Source organism: Psittacula echo (assembly GCF_963264785.1).
Source record: "Psittacula echo genome assembly, chromosome: 4".
Taxonomy (NCBI): Eukaryota; Metazoa; Chordata; class Aves; order Psittaciformes; family Psittacidae; genus Psittacula; species Psittacula echo.
The window spans coordinates 88,715,403-88,735,118 of NC_137738.1; the positions used below are offsets into that span (position 1 = coordinate 88,715,403).

The 19,716-nt window shown below is 39.2% G+C and overlaps 1 protein-coding gene across 1 annotated transcript in view; it reads left to right on the forward strand.

Moving 5' to 3' along the window:
* SNTG2 (syntrophin gamma 2) overlaps positions 1–19,716 on the forward strand; it is a gene marked incomplete at both ends in the record, with an annotated part of 282,638 nt that overhangs the window by 153,490 nt on the left and 109,432 nt on the right. Inside the window, 2 exons of the mRNA XM_080614918.1 lie at positions 1,747–1,790; positions 1,906–1,947. Of these exons, the coding sequence (XP_080471044.1) occupies positions 1,747–1,790; positions 1,906–1,947 (86 nt within the window). The remainder of the gene's footprint in view (positions 1–1,746; positions 1,791–1,905; positions 1,948–19,716) is intronic.

Genomic DNA, 19,716 nt, shown 5'->3' on the forward strand with positions numbered 1-19,716 from the left:
TGGTACTTGATCTGTAAATACTTGAAGTATAAATAAGCACATCTGCCTTGCTACAGATTGTTGGAGTAAGAGAAGTTGGATTGTGAGTCCTACTGCAACCCACACACAGAATAACAGCCCAGGACTGGCATATTAGGGGTGTCCTCCTGAAGTAGTTTGAGAACCCACTCTCCCTGTGTTAGACCTCGTTCAGTTGATCTCCAGGCTCTGCACTGATTCAAGTTGCAGGGTTTTGTTGCATATACTTGTAAGCAGACATACTCAAAACTTCTCCACTCAGTTCTGACTCAATCACTCACAGTAAGCAAGTCATGCACCCTTTGACTTTATCCTTTTGTGTTTTCCCGCAACTGGAATTTCAAACGCACGCTCTTTGTTCTATCCCAAATTAAACTATGCTCCCACTTTCCTAAAACAGCCCAATGGCTCCAACATAAGCATTAAATGAAAAATTACTGTATTTTTCACTAATGGTATATGTATTACTAACATCTTAAACAGAAGTTTAGCATTGAGATGCCCAAGCTAATGTTCAGCACCTCTAGCTATGCATGTACCCAATATAGGCTACTTCCCATTGCTTAGTGATGCTTTTCAACTGCTTTAATTCAGTTGCATTTCTGTACATAGATCTCTTTTCTCTACCAGCCATTATAAATTGTGCGCATATTTTTGAGTACAAAGCAGCATAAGAAGTGGGTAAAGACCTTCAATGCAACTTCTAGTGTGGTATTTAAAATAAATAGTGGAATATTTCCTAAGTACTGATAAAAGTATGGCTAATGAACTGTTATCTTTTCTGTCAAAAGAGTGGCACTAAATCTATTAGAAAGGTAAATTTTATGTGAAAAAGGTATTTTGTACCAAAGGTACAGTTGTAGTGGCTAAAGCTATATTGCAGAAATGGTAAAAATAGTCTATGAAGTTTTTTCTTTATTTTTAACTCAATTTCCATCTCTCAATACTGTTAACATTTATTGCATTCTTCAAAGCCTCAAGCTGTGACCGTGTAAGATCATACATAAGACCAGCATGCCTTATTTAATTATATCAGTCTTAGCAGGGGCAGAGCCTTACTTTCAATTAAGGAGTGCATTCTAAGGGATAAACATCCTCAAATTCCCCTACAAAGTAAACAATTGACAAGTTATAAAAATCACCTCAAAAATGTCATCGCTTATACCTGCACAGAATCGTTTGCAGTTTCATAACTTTATTTCCAACCAGTCTGTAAGGCAGGAAACATACCAGTTACAGACTGAAATAATGTATTTTGTTATTCTCAGGAGCAAAGCTAACTCCAACTTCACGTTAAAGAGTCATATTAAATTCTAGGCACAACCTCTTTAATTACACCGGTCCCTGTAAATTTGTTCAGTGGGAAAGGAACTTCTAAGTAGTTTCAGGAACTGTTATTTCCTTTTTGTGAAAGAATAATGAAAAGTATGAAGCACACTTTCCACATAATTTAATGAAATCCTTCATTAGTGAGAAATGACATTTGTATTCCATTTTAAATAAGTTATTTGTGCTTGGAAAGTAACTCTGTTAATTTGTTTAAAATTGCTAAGAATCTGTTACCTTTGTAGGATGAATACTGATTGCTGTGCTGTTGGTATCTTCACAACCAAATAATTTGCAAATGAAGGTTACAAACAGCATGCTAAACCAATTGCTGGAAGACAATATAGCATTATTTTTCAGTACTACTTTTAATTAAAATGTATTCCTTCTGTAATCCCACAGCTGACCAAACAGGAATGTTATTTATAGGAGATGCAATAATACAGGTCAGTAAACATTAACTTTTTCCACAGACATTTGTTTCATACTTGCGTTTATGTTTATTTTGTTAAGTAACTTACACATTACAAATAATTTTCTCCCTATCATATCTGGTTTTAGGTTAATGGTATAAATGTAGAAAGTGCTACCCATGAAGAAGTGGTAAGTCATTCAACTTTGATCTTTTTTAATAGTGTACAGTGTCCTGTGTCCATATTGTTCTGTTTCTAGCCTTGTTTCATATGGATTTGCTCTTTTTACTGTGAAGATAAAGTGCTATAGTCAGGTTTCTCATATGTGTGGTTATTAGAAGCTTGATTTTGGCTCTTAGAATTTGTTATAATTTCTGCACTCTTACTGTGACTGTAAGATGTGCACTTGACACAGATGTACTATTCCAAAGTTGAGTATTCATCATTATAGTTTTTACATTCCTTAGATAAAATAAGTATTTCAAAACACAAAGTAAAGCAAAAATGAAAAATGCTGGTTGGTTATTTCTGTTCTGTTCAGTGGAGTGCAACTGCTTTTCCCAGAATAGAAGCTTTATCAGTTTTTTCATATTGTCTTTTCTTTTCCTGTATACTGGGCTGCTTGCCACAAAAATTCAATAGAATGCAAATTAAAAATTAAAAGGCCTTTCCGATTTAAGAATGAATGGTGAAAATATGAAGAAAGTGCACTACCTTTTTTATGATGCTACTGTCCTTCGGGTGATCACAATCAGTCTTTCAGTGGTTGAAAATAAATTGAATAGTCTTTTTATATATATTTATATATTATATATATGTGTATATAGATATGTGTTTGTGCACAGATACAGTCTTTATGGATTATGCCTTCGGTATAGCATCTGATCTACTGGGATTGCAAGTGCTCCTAAAGGAGGTACCTGCTGTGGTAGTACATTTAAATGGTAATAAAATTCTCACTTTCTAAGCACTGCAAGAACAGGGATTGAATTAGTTTAGTAAAGACAGCACTTAAAAATTAGAATATGTGAGGTCGGTGTCATGATCCTGCTCAGGTATTTAAAAACTTTGATTCCCATTGCCTTCTGTACAATTGAAAGGGACTCAATTTTTGTAAGTCTTATCCTTTCACGTACTGAGAAATAGAAAATCTAATTAATGTTTTGCTATCTATTTCTAAATGTGCACTTGTGTGAGAACGTAGAGATTCCTTAAGGGAAATGTATAAAGGAGCACAGCTATTTTATTTTATTTTATGAAATGGTGTAACAATTTAGCTTTTGCCCTATTTATATTTATGTACAATATACATTGTTATTGTGGACTGGCGAACAGAGCAGGCAAACAGAGCAGGTCGAGGCAGTTCACGCAGCAGCTGGCTCGGGCAGGAGAGCGGGATAACCGCCTGATCAGGAGGACTCGCCTGGAGCATAGGAAGAGGAAGGACTGCTTGCTTGTGCGGAGAGACGTAGACGGTCCGATCGACCAGGTAGATCATGGTCACAACACGATCAAAAGCTGTAGTGAGGAATAATGTGGGTACCCAGACTGAGCCTTCCCGCAGACATGCGGCCGTGCAGGTCTCTGGCTGCAGCGAATGCCTGAGCCTGGCACTTGTATTGGAGGGAGCCACCGACACCGCTTGTGTGCGGTGTGAGCGAATAAATTATCTGCTCAGGCAGGTGGTTGAACTGAGGGAGGAGGTAGAAAGGTTGAGAGCCATCAGAGAATGTGAAAGTGAAATAGATTGGTGGAGCCACACCCTAAGGCAAGGGCAGACGGAAGTGGCTGAACAACTGATGGAGCCCCTTCCCTCCAACCATCAGATAGAAGGAGTGAATTTAAGGGACAAGGAGGTATGGAGGGAGGTCTCTCCTCGGAGAGCTAAGCGAAAACCCTCGCAATCCCTTCCTCCCTCCCAGTTGCCCTTGAATAACAGGTATGAGGTCTTGGAACTACAGGGCCAGGTAAATGGAGATGGAGGGGTAGATCTATCTAGTGAGTCACCTAGGGCTTGTCACTCACCCCCATGCCTTAGAACTTCCTCAACCAAGAAGAAAAGAAGAGTAATTGTGGTGAGTGACTCCCTTCTGAGGGGAACAGAAGGGCCCATTTGTTGACCAGATCCATCTCACAGGGAAGTCTGCTGCCTACCTGCGGCTCAGATTAGAGATGTTAAAAGGAAACTCTCTGATCTGGTGCAGCCCTCTGACTACTATCCGTTGCTGGTTTTTCAGGTTGTCAGTGATGAAATTATTACAAGGAGGGCAAGGGCAATGAAGAGAGACTTCAGGGCCCTGGGACAGCTGGTTAGAGGGTGTGGAGCGCAAGTGGTGTTTGCCTCCATTCCTGTTACAAGCAAGGGTAAAGAGATAAGTAGGAAGAGTCTGCAGATTAATGTATGTCTACGTGACTGGTGCCAAAGGCAGGGGTTTGGGTTTTTCAATCATGGGCTGCTATATGAGACACCTGGTTTGCTGGTGGCAGGTGGGATACACCAGTCCCAGAGGGGGAAAAGGTTTTTGGGGCAGGAGTTAGCAGGGCTCATTGACAGGGCTTTAAACTAGATATGAAGGGGGAAGGGGAGATAACTGGGCCTGTTAGGGACAAGCCTAAGAGAAACATGCTAGGGCTTGAAGGATGGCGGACTAGGGAGGACTCTCAATCTATTGTTTCATTTGAGGGAAAGGATAGTTGTTTAGACCCTGTCCCACAGGGGAAAAAGGATACTAGGGCAAGAGCTAGCAGAGCTCACTCACAGAGCTTTAGGTTAGATTCAAAGTGCGAGGGGGTCGTAGCTGGGTTTGAACTAGTGGGGCATTGTTCTAGTATTAATGAAGACCAGAAGGCCTCCCGCCTCCCAAGGGTGCCATTCACGTGCTCTGCTCGCTCCCTGAAATGCCTGTACACCAATGCACGCAGCATGGGGAATAAACAGGAGGAGTTAGAAGTCTGTGTGCGGTCTAAAGGTTATGATCTGGTGGCAATTACAGAGATGTAGTGGGACAGCTCACATGACTGGAATGTGGTCATGGATGGCTATGTCCTTTTTAGGAAAGATAAGTCAGCAAACCGACGTGGTGGAGTTGCCCTTTATGTAAGAGAGCGACTAGAATGTATTGAGTTCTGTCCAGGGGCAGATGAGGGGCAAGTGGAAAGTCTGTGGGTATGAATTAAGGGACAGGCTGGTATGGGTGACGCAGTTGTGGGGGTCTATTATAGACCTCCTGATCAGGACGAAGGAGTTGATGAGGCTTTCTACAGGCAACTGAAAGCAGCCTCGCAACTACATGCCTTGGTCCTCATGGGGGATTTTAACTACCCCAATATTTGCTGGAAGACTCACACAGCCAATCATTCACAGTCTAGGAGGTTCCTCCAGTGCATTGATGATAACTTCTTAATGCAACTGGTGGACAAACCAACTAGGAGAGGAGTGCTGCTGGATCTAGTACTCACCAACAAGGAGGGTCTGGTTGAAGTGGTGATGGTCAATGGCAGCCTTGGCTGCAGTGACCATGAGATGGTGGAGTTTAGGATCCTGTGTGGGTGGAATAGAATACCTAGCAAGGCCACAATTCTGGATTTCCGAAGGGCCAACTTTGGCCTCTTCAATCAATTGCTAAGGGAAGTCTCATGGGAAAGGGTACTAGGTGGTAAAGGGGCTCAAGATAGCTGATCAGCATTCAAGGACCACTTCTTCCAAGCTCAGGATCAGAGTGTCCCAATGGGTAGGAAATCAAATAAGGGACCCAGGAGACCAGCATGGTTAAACAAGGAACTGCTGGACAAACTGATGTGGAAAAAGAGAATCTATGGATTATGGAAGGAGGGGCTGGCCACTTGGGAGGAATATAGGACAGTTGTTAGAGGATGTAGGGGGGCAATTAAGACAGCTAAGGCCTCCTTGGAACTTAATCTCGCAAGTCGGGTTAAGGACAGTAGAAAGGGCTTCTTCAAATACATAGCAGATAAAACTAACACAAGAGGCAATATAGGCCCACTGCTGAAGGAGGTGGGTGCCCTGGAGACAGAGGATATAAAGAAGGCAGAGGTGCTGAATGCCTTCTTTGCCTCTGTCTTTACTCCTGCAGACTCTCTCCGGGGGCCCCAGATTCCTATAGCCCCAGAAGGAGTCAGGATAAAAGAGGAGTTTGCTTTGGTAGATGAGGATTGGGTTAGGGATCAGTTAAGCAATCTGGACATCTATAAATCTATGGATCCGGATGGAATACACCCACAGGTGCTGAGGGAGCTGGTGGAGGTCATTGCTAGGCCACTCTCCATCATCTTTGGTAAGTCGTGGGAAACAGGAGAGGTGCCTGAGGATTGGAGGATGGCAAAGGTTACGCCAGTTTATAAGAAGGGCAAGAAGGAGGACCCGGGTAATTATAGACCGGTCAGCCTTACCTCCATCCCTGGAAAGGTGATGGAACAACTTATTCTTGACACCATCTCTAGACATATCAAGGATGAGGAGGTCATTGAGAGTAGCCAACATGGTTTTACCAAGGGGAAGTCATGTTTGACCAACCTTATAGCCTTCTATGAGGAAGTAACTAGGTGGATGGATGATGGTAGAGCGGTAGATGTGGTTTTCCTTGATTTCAGTAAGGCATTTGATACTGTCTCCCACAGCATCCTCATAGATAAGCTAAGGAAGTGTGGGCTTGATGATCAGGTAGTGAGGTGGATCAAGAACTGGTTGAAAGGAAGAAGGCAGAGAGTTGTGGTCAATGGGGCAGAATCTAGCTGGAGGTCTGTGACTTAGTGGAGTCCCTCAGGGGTCGGTGCTGGGACCAGTGCTGTTTAATATTTCCATCAACAACCTGGATGAGGGAACTGAATGTACCCTCAGCAAGTTCGCTGATAACACTAAACTGGGAGGGGTGTCTGACACACCAGAAGGCTGTGTTGCCATTCAGTGAGACCTGGACAAGCTGGAGAGTTGGGTGGGGAGAAACTTGATGAAATTCAACAAGGGCAAGTGTAGAGTCTTGCATCTGGGGAGGAAGAACCCCAGGTTCCAGTACAGGTTGGGGGTTGACCTGCTGGAAAGTAGTGAAGGGGAAAGGGACCTGGGGGTCCTGGTGGATGGGAGGATGACCATGAGCCAGCAATGTGCCCTTGTGGCCAAGAAGGCCAATGGCATCCTAGGGTGCATTAGAAAGGGTGTGGTTAGTAGGTCAAGAGAGGTTCTCCTCCCCCTCTACTCTGCCTTGGTGAGGCCGCATCTGGAATATTGTGTCCAGTTCTGGGCCCCTCAGTTCAAGGACAGGGCATTGCTTGAAAGAGTCCAGCGCAGAGCCACAGAGGTGATTAAGGGAGTGGAACATCTCCCTTATGAGGAGAGGCTGAGGGAGCTGGGTCTCTTTCTCTTTAGCTTGGAGAAGACGAGACTGAGGGGTGACTTCATCAATGTTTACAAATATGTAAAGGGTGAGTGTCAGGATGATGGAGCTAGGTTTTTCTCAGTGATGTCCAGTGATAGGACAAGGGGTAATGGGTGTAAACTGGAGCATAAGAGGTTCCATGTGAACATCAGAAAAAACTTCTTTACTGTGAGAGTGACAGAGCACTGGAACAGGTTGCCCAGGGGGGTTGTGGAGTCTCCTATGTTGGAGATATTCAAGGCCCGGCTGGACAAGTTCCTGTGTGATGTACTCTAGGTTACTCTGCTCCTGCAGGGGGGTTGGACAAGATGATCTTTTGAGGTCCCTTCCAACCCTTGGGATTCTGTTATTCTGTGATTCTGTAGTGCACTGCAAAAGGCTTCTGTTTCATGTTAAGAATTCTCAAGTTACAGAAGTATACACAGCAATAACAATTGCATACAATGTCAAACTGTCTAAATGCTTTGACAAGAATGGGAGGAATCAAGAAAGTAGAGTTGTTACATGAAATCTCATCTCATTTTGTAAGTGATTTTAAGATGCTATTTATCAGACTTCGTCTAAGTTTACTAGGAAGCAAGAAATGCATTTAAGCAATGGCTGTTTTTGATGGTATCCATAGGACTAAGCTGCGCTTCCTTTCTTCAAGACAGAGTGCACATGTTGGACATATCCAAATCCCTAGTTAGTACTCCCAGAGTTTATAAGGCTATAGATAACAAATAGCCATAGTAAAGAAATCTTGTAGCTAATAAGACCATGCCCACTTGCAAGAGAATTAACAGAAAACAAAGATCTCAGCTTCAATCTGGGCGGAGATTAAGGCACACACCTGTGTCTTGGTTTTCATGGGAAAAACTGTGTGTGGATTGCTGTGACACACTGAAAAGGCCCCTTGCCACAGCATGCTGTAGAATGCAGTCACAGTTTCTGCATAGCTTTTGAACCTGGTGATATTCAGTTTAGAGGAATCTTAACAGTGAAGAATGGAATTATGGTCACCAATTCTAGCACAATATGCTGACTATTGCTAGTGCTTTCATTTTCATGGTAATGTTCAAGAAATGCACTGAGGTCTTCCAGTGAGTTTTATTTGCTTAAAAGGAAAATTACTAAAATGTTTTTTACATTGCTTTATAGAATTAAGATGGCAGGACTTCTTTTGGGAAAAAATAAAATAGGGAACTACTTTCTTCTAAATACTGCTTCTGTAACATTTTCAGTGCTTAGATACTGGCAGTCAAACCTGAAATGAAAAAAAAAAAACAAAAACCCACGTATCAATAGTTACTCTATATCACCTATCAGAGCAGACAAGAGGTAAGCCAGAAGTTGCTGGCTGAATTTCCATCCTTCTCCTATACATCACTTCCAACAATTCTTTACCACATAGCCTTGATAGACCACTACCTCTGCGTAGTGATGAATGCTGACTTGGTAATGGATGGCTTAAATAAGGTTGATGAGCTTCAAGGCTTTTTCTAGGGATTCATACCTAGCCTTATGATTATTAAAATTTTATTGGATTTCATTTGAATATTTAGTGGGTGCTTCCCATTCTCACTTTTTTCCTCTCATTGACTCTTCCAGTTATTTCTTGCAGTTTTGAAACAGAGTTTACCCTGATGTTTGGTCTAACCTGAAAATAAATAAATAAATAAATAAATAATAGTGGTAAATTTTTAGCTGGTTTATTTCATTTATCAGATTGACTGTATGGGGATAAAGCCAGTTCATACTCACTCTATGTGCAATGTTTTTTCTGTCTGCAGTGCAAGACAGAATAGATAAAAATTGTTACTCCCTGTTGCCTATTTATTGGGAGTTATCAGTCTATTCATTAACAGCTGTGTCTCAGAATAGTATCTGTAGCAACCATAAATGACATGGGCTTTGACAGTCTTATCAATGAGGTAGAAATTACATGGGCAGAGGAGAGCTAAACTTGCTTTTATTACTTGGAGGTGATCTCTCTAGGTCAAGATAAAGTACAGCTGCATGATCTTTTGGTCCATTTTTTGTGTTGATTAATAACATCAGGCTGAATCTCTAGAATAATTACAGACAGTCTCAGTAAAGCACAGAGTCGAGTCTATTCTGTATTGGTGAACTGCCCTCCTGCTGCTTGTATTGTTATTGCACATACAAAACTCTAAACTTCCCGAAAGTCACTCCCCACAAAATTCAAAGTTGTATCTTTTAGAGATTGTTTTTAAGTACCAAGAAGTGCTCCTGAGCTATGCTGAAGTGGTGAGGAATGACAGAGAAATGCATAACAATGCTTTTTGCCCTGTACATGGGAATCCTGTAGAAGCATTAAACAAAACTGCCTGGAACAACTGTAGGCTGCATGGCTGAAAGAAGCTCCAGAAGGAAGAGAGATCTCTATGGTCCAGCAGATAGGTCTGCAAGGAGACATTTCTACTACTGCAAACCACTATCATAATCAGAGTGCAGTTAGATAAATGGTTAGAGGAGGGGCTGATTCTGTGTGATTTGAAATGAGGTGGGCTACTGCCAAAGTTCCTGAGAGAATGGAAGTTGTCTGATTTCTTATTTTTATCAAAATTATGTCATTGCATTTTTATGAAATAATGGTTGAAATTTGTCATCCAAAATAAAAACCTCTTTATTTGAATATGGTGGTTTTGTAATTGAAAAGAAATGCTTCAGAAAGAAGGGTTCATTTAATGTCCGTAGGATTTGTAGATGGATCATGTCAGTAGTGGTGCACTTGTCTGCTACCTGTCAGCTGATAGCTTTGGGTTTGGGCACCTAGGAAAAACACTGAAGTGTTTCAGTGTATTAAACTATTAATATAGTAGCTTAGTGATTAAAAGTACTTGTCCAGAAAGCAGGACTTTAAGGATGGAGGACTCATCTAACGTAGGGAAGTCATACTATCAGTGAAAGAGTGCCCTATTTTCTAAGTATGTCAGTCAGGTTAGGTGAGAGGCATTCAAATAATTCTGTTCAAAAAACTCAACAATGAAGCCTGCATAGCCTAAGTTCACACTCGGTTACATTTTACACTTACTATTGTTATCATCATACTAAGTATTGAATTAATGGAAGCCCATCAAAGGTTATTGAATAATTCTTTTGGGTTACTTTATTTTCATCTGGCACCATGATCTATTCAGTTATCTACTTCAAGATGTGACTTTTGAAATGTCATCCTCCCATATATTTTGAACCTTGCATCTGGTATTCTGGGTAGTGAAGACTCTTTTAAGTACCTAACTCAAGATTACGAATTGTACAATGTGATCCAGAGGACTACTTACTGGGTCTGTCTGCGATGGAGTTAATTTTCTTCATAGCAGCCAGGATGGTGCTGTGTTTTGGTTTGTTAATAACACACCAGTTTTTTCATTGCTGTTGAGCAGTGCTTGCATGCCGTCAAGGCTTTCCCTTTTTCCCATTCTTCCCCCTTTCAATGAATAGGCTGGGAGCGGGCAAGAAGTTGGAAGAGGGCACAGTCAGGACAGCTGATCCCAAGTGACCAAAGGGGTATTCCATACCATATAACATTATGCTCAGCCGTAAAAAATGTGAGGAGGTTTTTCTGGGGGAAGCAATCAATGCATGGAGGCTGGCTGGGGATCAGTCTATTTGTAGGACGTGGTGAGTGATTGTCTTTGCATCACTTTTCTTGTTTGTCTTTGCTTCACTTACTAAACTGTCTTTATCTTGACGTGTTTGTTGCTTTTGTTCTTCCTATTCTCTCCCCTATTCTGCCTGGGGGGCAGAGGAGTGAGCAGGCTGCTGTGTGGATGCTTAGCCACTGCCTAGGGTCAACCCACCACAGACTACTAAAAGGGATGCTGGTGGAAAAGGTAAAGATACTGAATTACTACACTAGTCCCAGCCACAGCGATAAGCTATTAAGGGGCAGAAGTAGGTATGTGATTCTTAGGCTTTTTGGTGTTGGACTGTTGGTTTTTTTCCTGTTTTGTCTTTTGGTGCTTTGATTATTTTATTTTATTTTTTTTTATTGTTTCTCTAACAAATGTTTTCAAGAATTTTCATTGGGTCTTTTATTTTGTTTTATTTCACAATGGCATATCTGGATTCCTTGGTGTTAAGACTTTTTACTAAATTAAAGATTACATATAATCATTCACCAGCTTAAAAAAGAAGGCTACAAGATGTGGGAATTGTAGGAAAAATTTGTTCAGACTGCTACCTACCATCTTCACAACTGGCACTCTGGAGATGCTTATGTATATAGCTCACCCCAGTTCTACCCAGTATGCAGTTTTCTTTCTTGACCCTTGAACTACCAGCAAGGTTAAAAGGTGATTAGTTCTCTGCAACCAAAACAACCAACTGGTCTGTCAGCAGTGATTTCACAACAGAATGGCTTTCCTATTTTTCACTTATAATTACTAGAATTTGCTTTCCTCCACAATTCTGCAAGCTGCTACTATCAGACCTTAGTTCTGGCTAACAATATGAGTAGAAGCACAAATAACTCTAAATAAAGACTGAGGAAAATCCTGCTTTTACAGTAGGTAATAGAATAAACTGTGGAGAATTGAAAATAATTTCTTCTCCTTGAAAAACAAGAGTATTTTTAGAAATAGTGTATTGGTGTGGAGAGACTGTGAATACAAAAACTGTTAATTTAGAGATTAATATTGGGTTGGCATTGCTCATCTGAGGGGAAAATTAATTTTGTTTTCCTGGTGGCTAATCAGGTTATCACCTTCTATGACACAAAAGGAACAATCAGATCTCCTGAGGGGAGAGAGGGGGAAGCAAGGGGAAGATTAATTCAGTTGAGCTTCACAATGAAGGAATACCACCTGATATCCACTTGGTTGGGACTTTGGTTTTCAAGATGTTCAAAATAAACTGTGAAAGCAAATGAAACACAAGGTGATTATTTGCTGATCCAACATAATTTTCCAGGTTGGTAAGCATCATGGAATCATAGAATAGACTGGAAAGTGAGTGTAAAAATCACACAGTCCCAAAACCCCTGTCATTGGCCACTAGACCAGGTTGCTCAAAGCCCTGTCCAACGTGAACACTTCCAGAGATGTGGCATGCACAGCTTCTCTGAGGAACCTGTTCCAGGGTCTCACCACCCTAATAGTGAAGAATTTCTTCCTAATGTCTAATCTAAATCTATCCTCTGTCAGTTTAATGCCATTCCACCTTGTCTTATCCCTGCCCACCCCTGTAAAAAGTCCCTCTCCAGCTTTGTGTAGGCCCCTGTCCTGGTTTAGCAGTAGCAGTCATTTTTTCTACTGGTGCAGTGCTGTGTTTTGACTTTCGACCTGGGAATAATACTGATAAAGCCGATGTTTTCAGTTGTGGGTCAGAATGTTTACCCTGACCAAGGACTTTGTGAGTCTCATGCTCTGCCAGGGAGGAGGAGAAGCCAGGAGGAAGCAGGGACAGGACACCTGACCCAAACTAGCCAAAGAGGTATTCCATACCATAGCACGTCATGCCCAGGATGTAGAATGGAGAGTTCCCGGAAGGGCTGGATCATGGCAGGGTGGGGGTGAGGTACCGGTTGGTGAGCGGTTGTATTCTCTTGCTTGTTATTTCCTTTATCATTATTACTATTAGTGGTAGCAGTAGTGATTTGTGTTATACCTTAGTTATTAAACTGTTCTTATCTCAACCCGTGGGAGCTGCATTCTTTTGATTCTCCTCCCCGTCCCTCCAGAAGCGGAGGGAAGAAAGGTAGGGGGGGAAGTGGACTGCGTGGTTCTGATTTACGGCCTGGGCTTAAACCATGACAGCCCCCTTTAGGTACTGGAAGGCTGCTTTAAGGTCTCCCCAGAGCATTCTCTTCTCTAGGCTAAACAACCTGAAAGGATTAAATAGAAAAAAAATTTGAAAATGCATGCCTAAAAAGGTACATAATTCTTAACTGTTCAACAAATATATAAAATTTCATAGGGTAATAAACCCCATAGAATTATAGTTATAAATTAGTAAAATCAATAAAATCATAAAAAGAGTTATAACTTTTCAACTCAATAGATGATTCTAAAGTAGCAGAAATATATGCTTGTGAGTTACTAATTTTACTGAGTAGTAATATTTCAAAGATATTGAGTAGATTTTGTTAATTTATGCTGTGTCTAAAATCATTAAACTTATATCAAATTAAGATACCTATTTACCATATGAAAACTGCAGTGTTATGTTCTCTAGGTTTAACTACATGTTAATACTTGAGTATGTTATTCAGTAATACTTGAGGCAACAACCTTGTGACACTTGGAAAAAGTAAAAATAAAGTTTTCATTTATTATCCATAGAGGGCTTAATACCTTTCGATTACTGCCAAAAATAATCAGCAGTACAGATCATAGTTCAAGAAAAATGCTCATTGTTTTGCTAGATTGCCCAGGTAGTTGCCACATTAGTATGTATAGATATCCTTACAGACATACACACTTTTCTGACCCAAGACTGACATGTAACTTCAGGTTATCCCTTGACCGTTTACAGTTTTCCATGCAGGAATCTTTTCAGTTTACAGATGCTCTTTCTCCCAACACAGAAAATGTTTTGAAGTCAAAAAGAACAGTGTAATTGAAATACGACAAGTATAAAATGAGAGTTTGACCAGTTAAATGAAGGAAAAAGCAAGTAGTTTTCTACAAAGATTGTGCATGTTTCATTTCTTGGAGATCTATCTTAACACTGCTAAGATTAATATTCACTGTACTTTGGGCAGTGCTCTGCATATTCACCTGAACAGTTAGTCCTTTGTACTGCATTTCTGTCATTCTGTTAACATAAAAGAAATACTCTGCTAATATTGGAATGCTAATTCTACCAGATCCAGAAGAACCAGTTACTGAGATTTTCTCATATTAAGTGACAATTGTCTGATTCCTTTGAATGTCATTAAACTGATGGGAGAGCTGTGTGGCTTTCCCATTTTATTGGTACTTTACAAAATTAGCTTTTAGATTTCTCGATTTTAATAAATTATTTCTGTTGAGAGTTGTGTTCCTCAAACCCTCACACACCTCCTAACAAAAACAATCTGTTCTAGTTCTTTTAGACACACTGTAGTAGGAACAGGTGGATGCTACGTACAGAGCATTTAAAAAATGAACAGTTACCAAAAAGAAAAAAAAGAGACAAAAAAATTGTACACACTTTCTGAAATAGTCTATATCCATTACTGCAAAGTTTAGCTGGAATTGCATCTTGCTGTATGAATGCAAGTTAAAAAAAAAATGTGTGGAATTGCACAGAAATTTACCAGTGTCTTAAATCACCTCAACATCACACTATTTCCAGGAACTGCAATGTGTTCAAGTAATGCAGATGCAGTAGAGTGGAAATTAGAAATCAATCTCTGTAAAAATTATATTGAACGCATAGAGAAAAGCGTGTTCATTTTTGTGGGGGTATATGTTTTGTCATCAGATCCCTAAAGAAATGAAATAGAATAATGAAACAAAACAAGCTTTGTGGTTGCAGAGAGATGACAAACAAGTCTCAGGAAAATACCAGAGAGGAAATAAAAGGAGTAGCAGTAGGAAAGCACAAGAAATCTGTTCAAGTGACTTTTTGAAAAGGCTGTTGCTGGTGCTTTTCCTGATCTCACTCAAGTATCTTTTTTTTTTTTTTTTAATAAAAATTTAAAATATGTAGTGACCAACTTAGAGATAAAATGTTTTTCCTTCTCATACATATGATTTTAGAGAGCTTCATTAAGCAAAACTTGTAGAAAAAAAGAAAAACAAGAGACTTCCACAGCCTTAACATTGCCACTTCACTTCTCTCTGTTCATGACAGCTCAGGAGAGAGGAAGAGGATATGATGGAGATTTCACTAGAACAATGTGGGAGGGCTATGCTGTAAAGTAACTTAGGGAATCCATCCTTACGGGTACCCACTGTGTCTCCCTTTATTTTTTCCAAAGTATTTTTACATGAAATGCTTTTAATCTTTGGAAGATTGTTTGAACGTTTTCTGAATATTCTTCTTTGATAGTTTTACAATTGTTTCCTAAGAAAAAAAAAATTGTTTGACAAGAACAAAGCCAAAACCTTTGGCATATTGTGCTTTTTTACCCTAGCTGATTTTGAACACTGACTGTCATTGGGTATTAGAAATGTAGAGGTTTTTACATTTCAAAATTTCTATATCTAGTTTCTGTGTATGAAATCTGTTTTATTAAGTTTGTTGTCTTCCCAAGATGTTGCTGTAAACTTTAATTTCTTTAAGTGGGCAATTTGGGGCATGGAGTAAGGTATATTTTGACTGGCATAAGGTTTCTATGTGCTCCAGGCTAAGAGGCTATCCCCAGTTACACACAGGCATATTAACAGAAACAACATTGCTAGAATCCATCAGCCCTAAATATTACTGACAGGGAGCTTGCTGAAATTATCTCTGACCGCTTGCTTTCCCCATTATTGGGATATTTACTTTTGGGATCAGCCAAAGCAGGCATGTAGGTTTGAAAGCATTTGTAAGTTACTCAAACACAATGCAGTTTTGAGACAGCTGTAGGAGAAACTGCAACATTTCTATAAATAACTTTTCATGAAGAAACTTTAACCATGAAACATTCACTAAGTTTCTGTTTAATTAAAGTATTTTAATGTATTTTTTTGGACTAGAGATACCAAAAATTAAATATATCAAGCTTCTGAAGATTTTACTTTGTTAACTTCATCTCGTAGTTCTCATGGAGTTCCTTTGTAATTGTTTCAGTCCTAAAATAATTCATTAGTCATTTATTATGTGGACAGCAAATACCTGTCACAGTGAGTACGTAGTTGCAAAACAGCTGCATGCATCAAAGAGCCGAAGCAGGAACTGAAAGAAGTGAATGAACTGTTTTGTTGGGGATCATTCATTAATGGTTTAACATAGTTGCTTTCACTAGTTACGACTTACCACATGTTTTAGAAAATTTGCTACTGCTATGTAAGTGGGCAGTAGCAGAAAGAGAAAAAAAAAATTAATAGCAAGAATGCTAATTTGTGATATTAGCGTGCGGAGGGAAGTTCTGATGTGCATAGTTATGTTGTTCTTTCAGCTCCTCTATAAAATTTTTCTGAGCTATTTTTTTGGACCTTTGGTCATAGTAGACCAGCAGCCCTGTTAGACAGTGAGACAGATAATTAAAAGTGGTTTTCACCTTGCTTACATGAAAAAGATCAGGGTTCAATTTCATTTCTCTGGGTGCTTATTTGCCATAAGTATTCTGTACCCCAGCACTGCATAAAAATAAAGCTATGTAAAATCGGCAAATTATAGTATAACTTTAAAATTTTGTGGGATGTACAGTTCAACTTCACTGTTTCCAGGTGCTGTAAGAAATGTGATTGTTTCATCAAGGAATGTATCTGGCAGCATTCCTCATTAAGAAGCAAGTTATAGTATATTTTTTGTCTCCAGTGTCTTTTACATGTAAATGATAAAACTTACATGCTTTGAAATACATTTTTGCCATTTAAATTTGCACCCTGTTGCACCTTTATTGTGCTTCTGTAAAGGATAGCAAAATTTCAGAGAAAGCTTTAAAAACATGCAGTAACATATTATGGTACGCATGTTAAATGTATACCTAAAATATCCCAAAATTTCCATAAGGTACTTGTGGAAATCTACTTCTTTCAAGCTTTAATCATGTTAAGAAAACATCTACAATTAAGTAGTTCAGATTTCAGTACTACTATTTTACCTCAATCTATTTCACAATTACTTAATTCCCTGGGTCAGAGAAGCAGCAAGTAGTCTCGCATTATGAGCATTTATGATGTGTGTAATCTTTGCGCACAAAAGCAGAATTACTATAACTAAAACTGATGGAAGAATTCAGTTACCTTGCACAAAGGAGCTATGGGAAGAACTGAAGTCTTTGTTAAGCTATGGACGCAAAATGTGGCATTTTTTAGGTAAAGCACAACAGAGAGTGCAGCTGGGCAGCTGCACTTTTAATCAGTACTTTCTAGGGATAAAAGGAGTTAAGATTTTTAAAAAATAAAATAAAAATTCTGTCTCTTAACCCTTTTTACTTAGTATTTATTGTATTTATAAATGTTGAAAGACCTACAAAGGATTTCTAACAAATTATACTATCTTTTTTAGTCATAAATGAAAGGGTTCTCTCTTCCATCTTCTCCCACCTTTATAAAACTGAGCACTGTGGAGAGAGACCAAATACTTAAGCTAAAGGAGAATGTTCCAGTATGAATAAAAGTATGTAAACTACCTGTGGATAAGTCTGGAGGGTCTTTGAGAGGGTTGTTAGGAAGAGAAATTTCCTGATTTTGAAACAGAACTTGATAGATTTAGGAAACATGCTGTAGGATGTTCCTTGTTTTATTCCTGAGGATCACTAGGAAGACCTGTCCACTCTTGCTTACTTTGATCCTTCCATCCTGTGCACAAACTAGTCTATGTTTTAATTTTTCATCACTCTGCTGGGTTTCCACTCTGATTATGCTATCTTCTCTGAAGCAGTATCCTTTCCTTCTCATTTCTCCCTCCCAACCTTCCTTTTCCTATCTAAGCAATGTTTTGTGCTTTTTACTAATTCACTGCCTTATATGGGGTGACTCTCAGTATTTCATCAGGGTATAAAGAGATATATATGGCTGTATACACTAGCTCAGTGTTAATAAGAGGACCAAGCTGCAAGCTAAAACCGAGTTGGTGTACACCCTTGTGATATTGAATAGATTGTGTTTGTAAAAGGTTAGACTTATGCTGTTTACAGAAGGGAAACGGGGTTTTTTTTGCATTTTTGCAGATTTCCTGAGTTGAAAAGGGAAATGTAAGTTATATAGAGGATTTACACCCACATAAAATTAACTCATTACCAAAATTGTATTTCTGATCACAATGGAGATTAACTCCTTTGAGATCACTGTATGAGCTGCATGTAAGTATTGTTTCTCTTCAAGCCATCATTGACTTAACAGGAGTGTTATCTAAAGAGTGAATGTCCTAGCACTCACTAATCTTAACAGTCAAACTCTTAACAGCTGTCACTAATATTTCAGGAGCATTTGTTTAGCCACTGAATTGAGGCTGGATAATTGCACCTGCTCTTGTTCCTTATTGTAGACAGCAGACAAAACACTCACAGAGTAGGGAGTGTATTGATACACTTCAGGTAGCAAGAAAGCTAGCACATTGCATCAAAACTATTAACTGGATCAGGAATTCAAAAGGTTTTTGCTGTTGTTTTTTGTCTAATATGGTATTAGACAGCAGCAAGTCTGATAGAAAAAAGTGTAGCCCTGTATTTAAACAAATACAGCTTTAGCCATATCCAACCATATCAGTGTGGAGGAAGAGAAATTAATTCTTCAGAAGACTAACATGTCAGTGAGATTTGTGTAATGTTCCCTGCATCAATTAGAATGATTTTTTTCCAGTACAGGAAATATTCAGTACTGGATAAAGGAACATACTTTATGGTGACCTGTGCTGAATAAATATTGGCCTGTACAGTAATGCAATTGCAAGGAATGAAGGTCTGCGGTCCTGAGGTAGTGTGCAGAAGGGTCAGGTATGGGACTTCACCAATCACTATTTTTTTCTTGATGTGTGCTGAATATTGCAGGTGATCTGCTGTTTTATGGTGATAGTAGCAGTTTCATGCCTGGAGAGCTGTGGAAACAAAAGCATTGCATACTGACGTACAAGGTTACTATTAATATGAAACAGAGCTAAATTTTGTCTCTAGGTATTCTTATTATCCTATTATGTTCTGCATGCTGTAAATGTAAAAGAAGAATGGTTTTTATTTTCTAGGTGCCCCAGTTCTTTAAGCCTGAAACAGTGAACATATGGATGATTACAAATAAATTCTACGCTTGGGCCAGAGTAAAGTGTGGTCTGTTGAACTGATCAGCCCATAGGTCTAGGACTTCTGTCTTGTACTTAAGCAGTGAATGTGTAGACAATAAAAGTAGTTCTTGGTGCTTCTTACATTTAGCCCTGTATTAACACTAGATGTCTGTGAAATTTCTGTTAGATTAAGAAGACTTAGTACAAAAGGGTCATTATGGAAAAGTTTGTTGTAAGAAAAAGAAACAGTGCTCAAATTGTCAACAATTTCTAAATTGCAAATGCAGCATATGACCTGCTGAGTGCGATAACTTCAAAAGCTTCTAGTTTAACTTTTGTTCTCGGTAGCACAAGACAGCCTTGAATAAATACTGTCCATCATTCAAGTGAAATTGCCTTCATTTCATACCATTGCCACTAAAAGACGGTAGAAATTTTCTGACTAATACTTCTCTCCTCAGAGACACTTTTAGTCAGATAAAATCCTTTTCTGAGAATGCTGGAGGTATGTTGTGAATACAAGAAAAAACGACAAAGAAAATTGGAGCAGTAACAGCTACATAAAAACCTGTATTTAGTCTTTTTAGTTCAATCTGTGCCAATTGGAGCCTATATAAACACAACCACTTAACTATTATCTAGAAAGATTTTCAAATATATTTGAAGAATATGAACCTGCAGGGTTAGACTGCTCGAATTTGTTTGCTTGAAAAGGCCTACATTTGGGATAGAAGTGTTCGCGTTTCTACAGATTCTGATTTCAC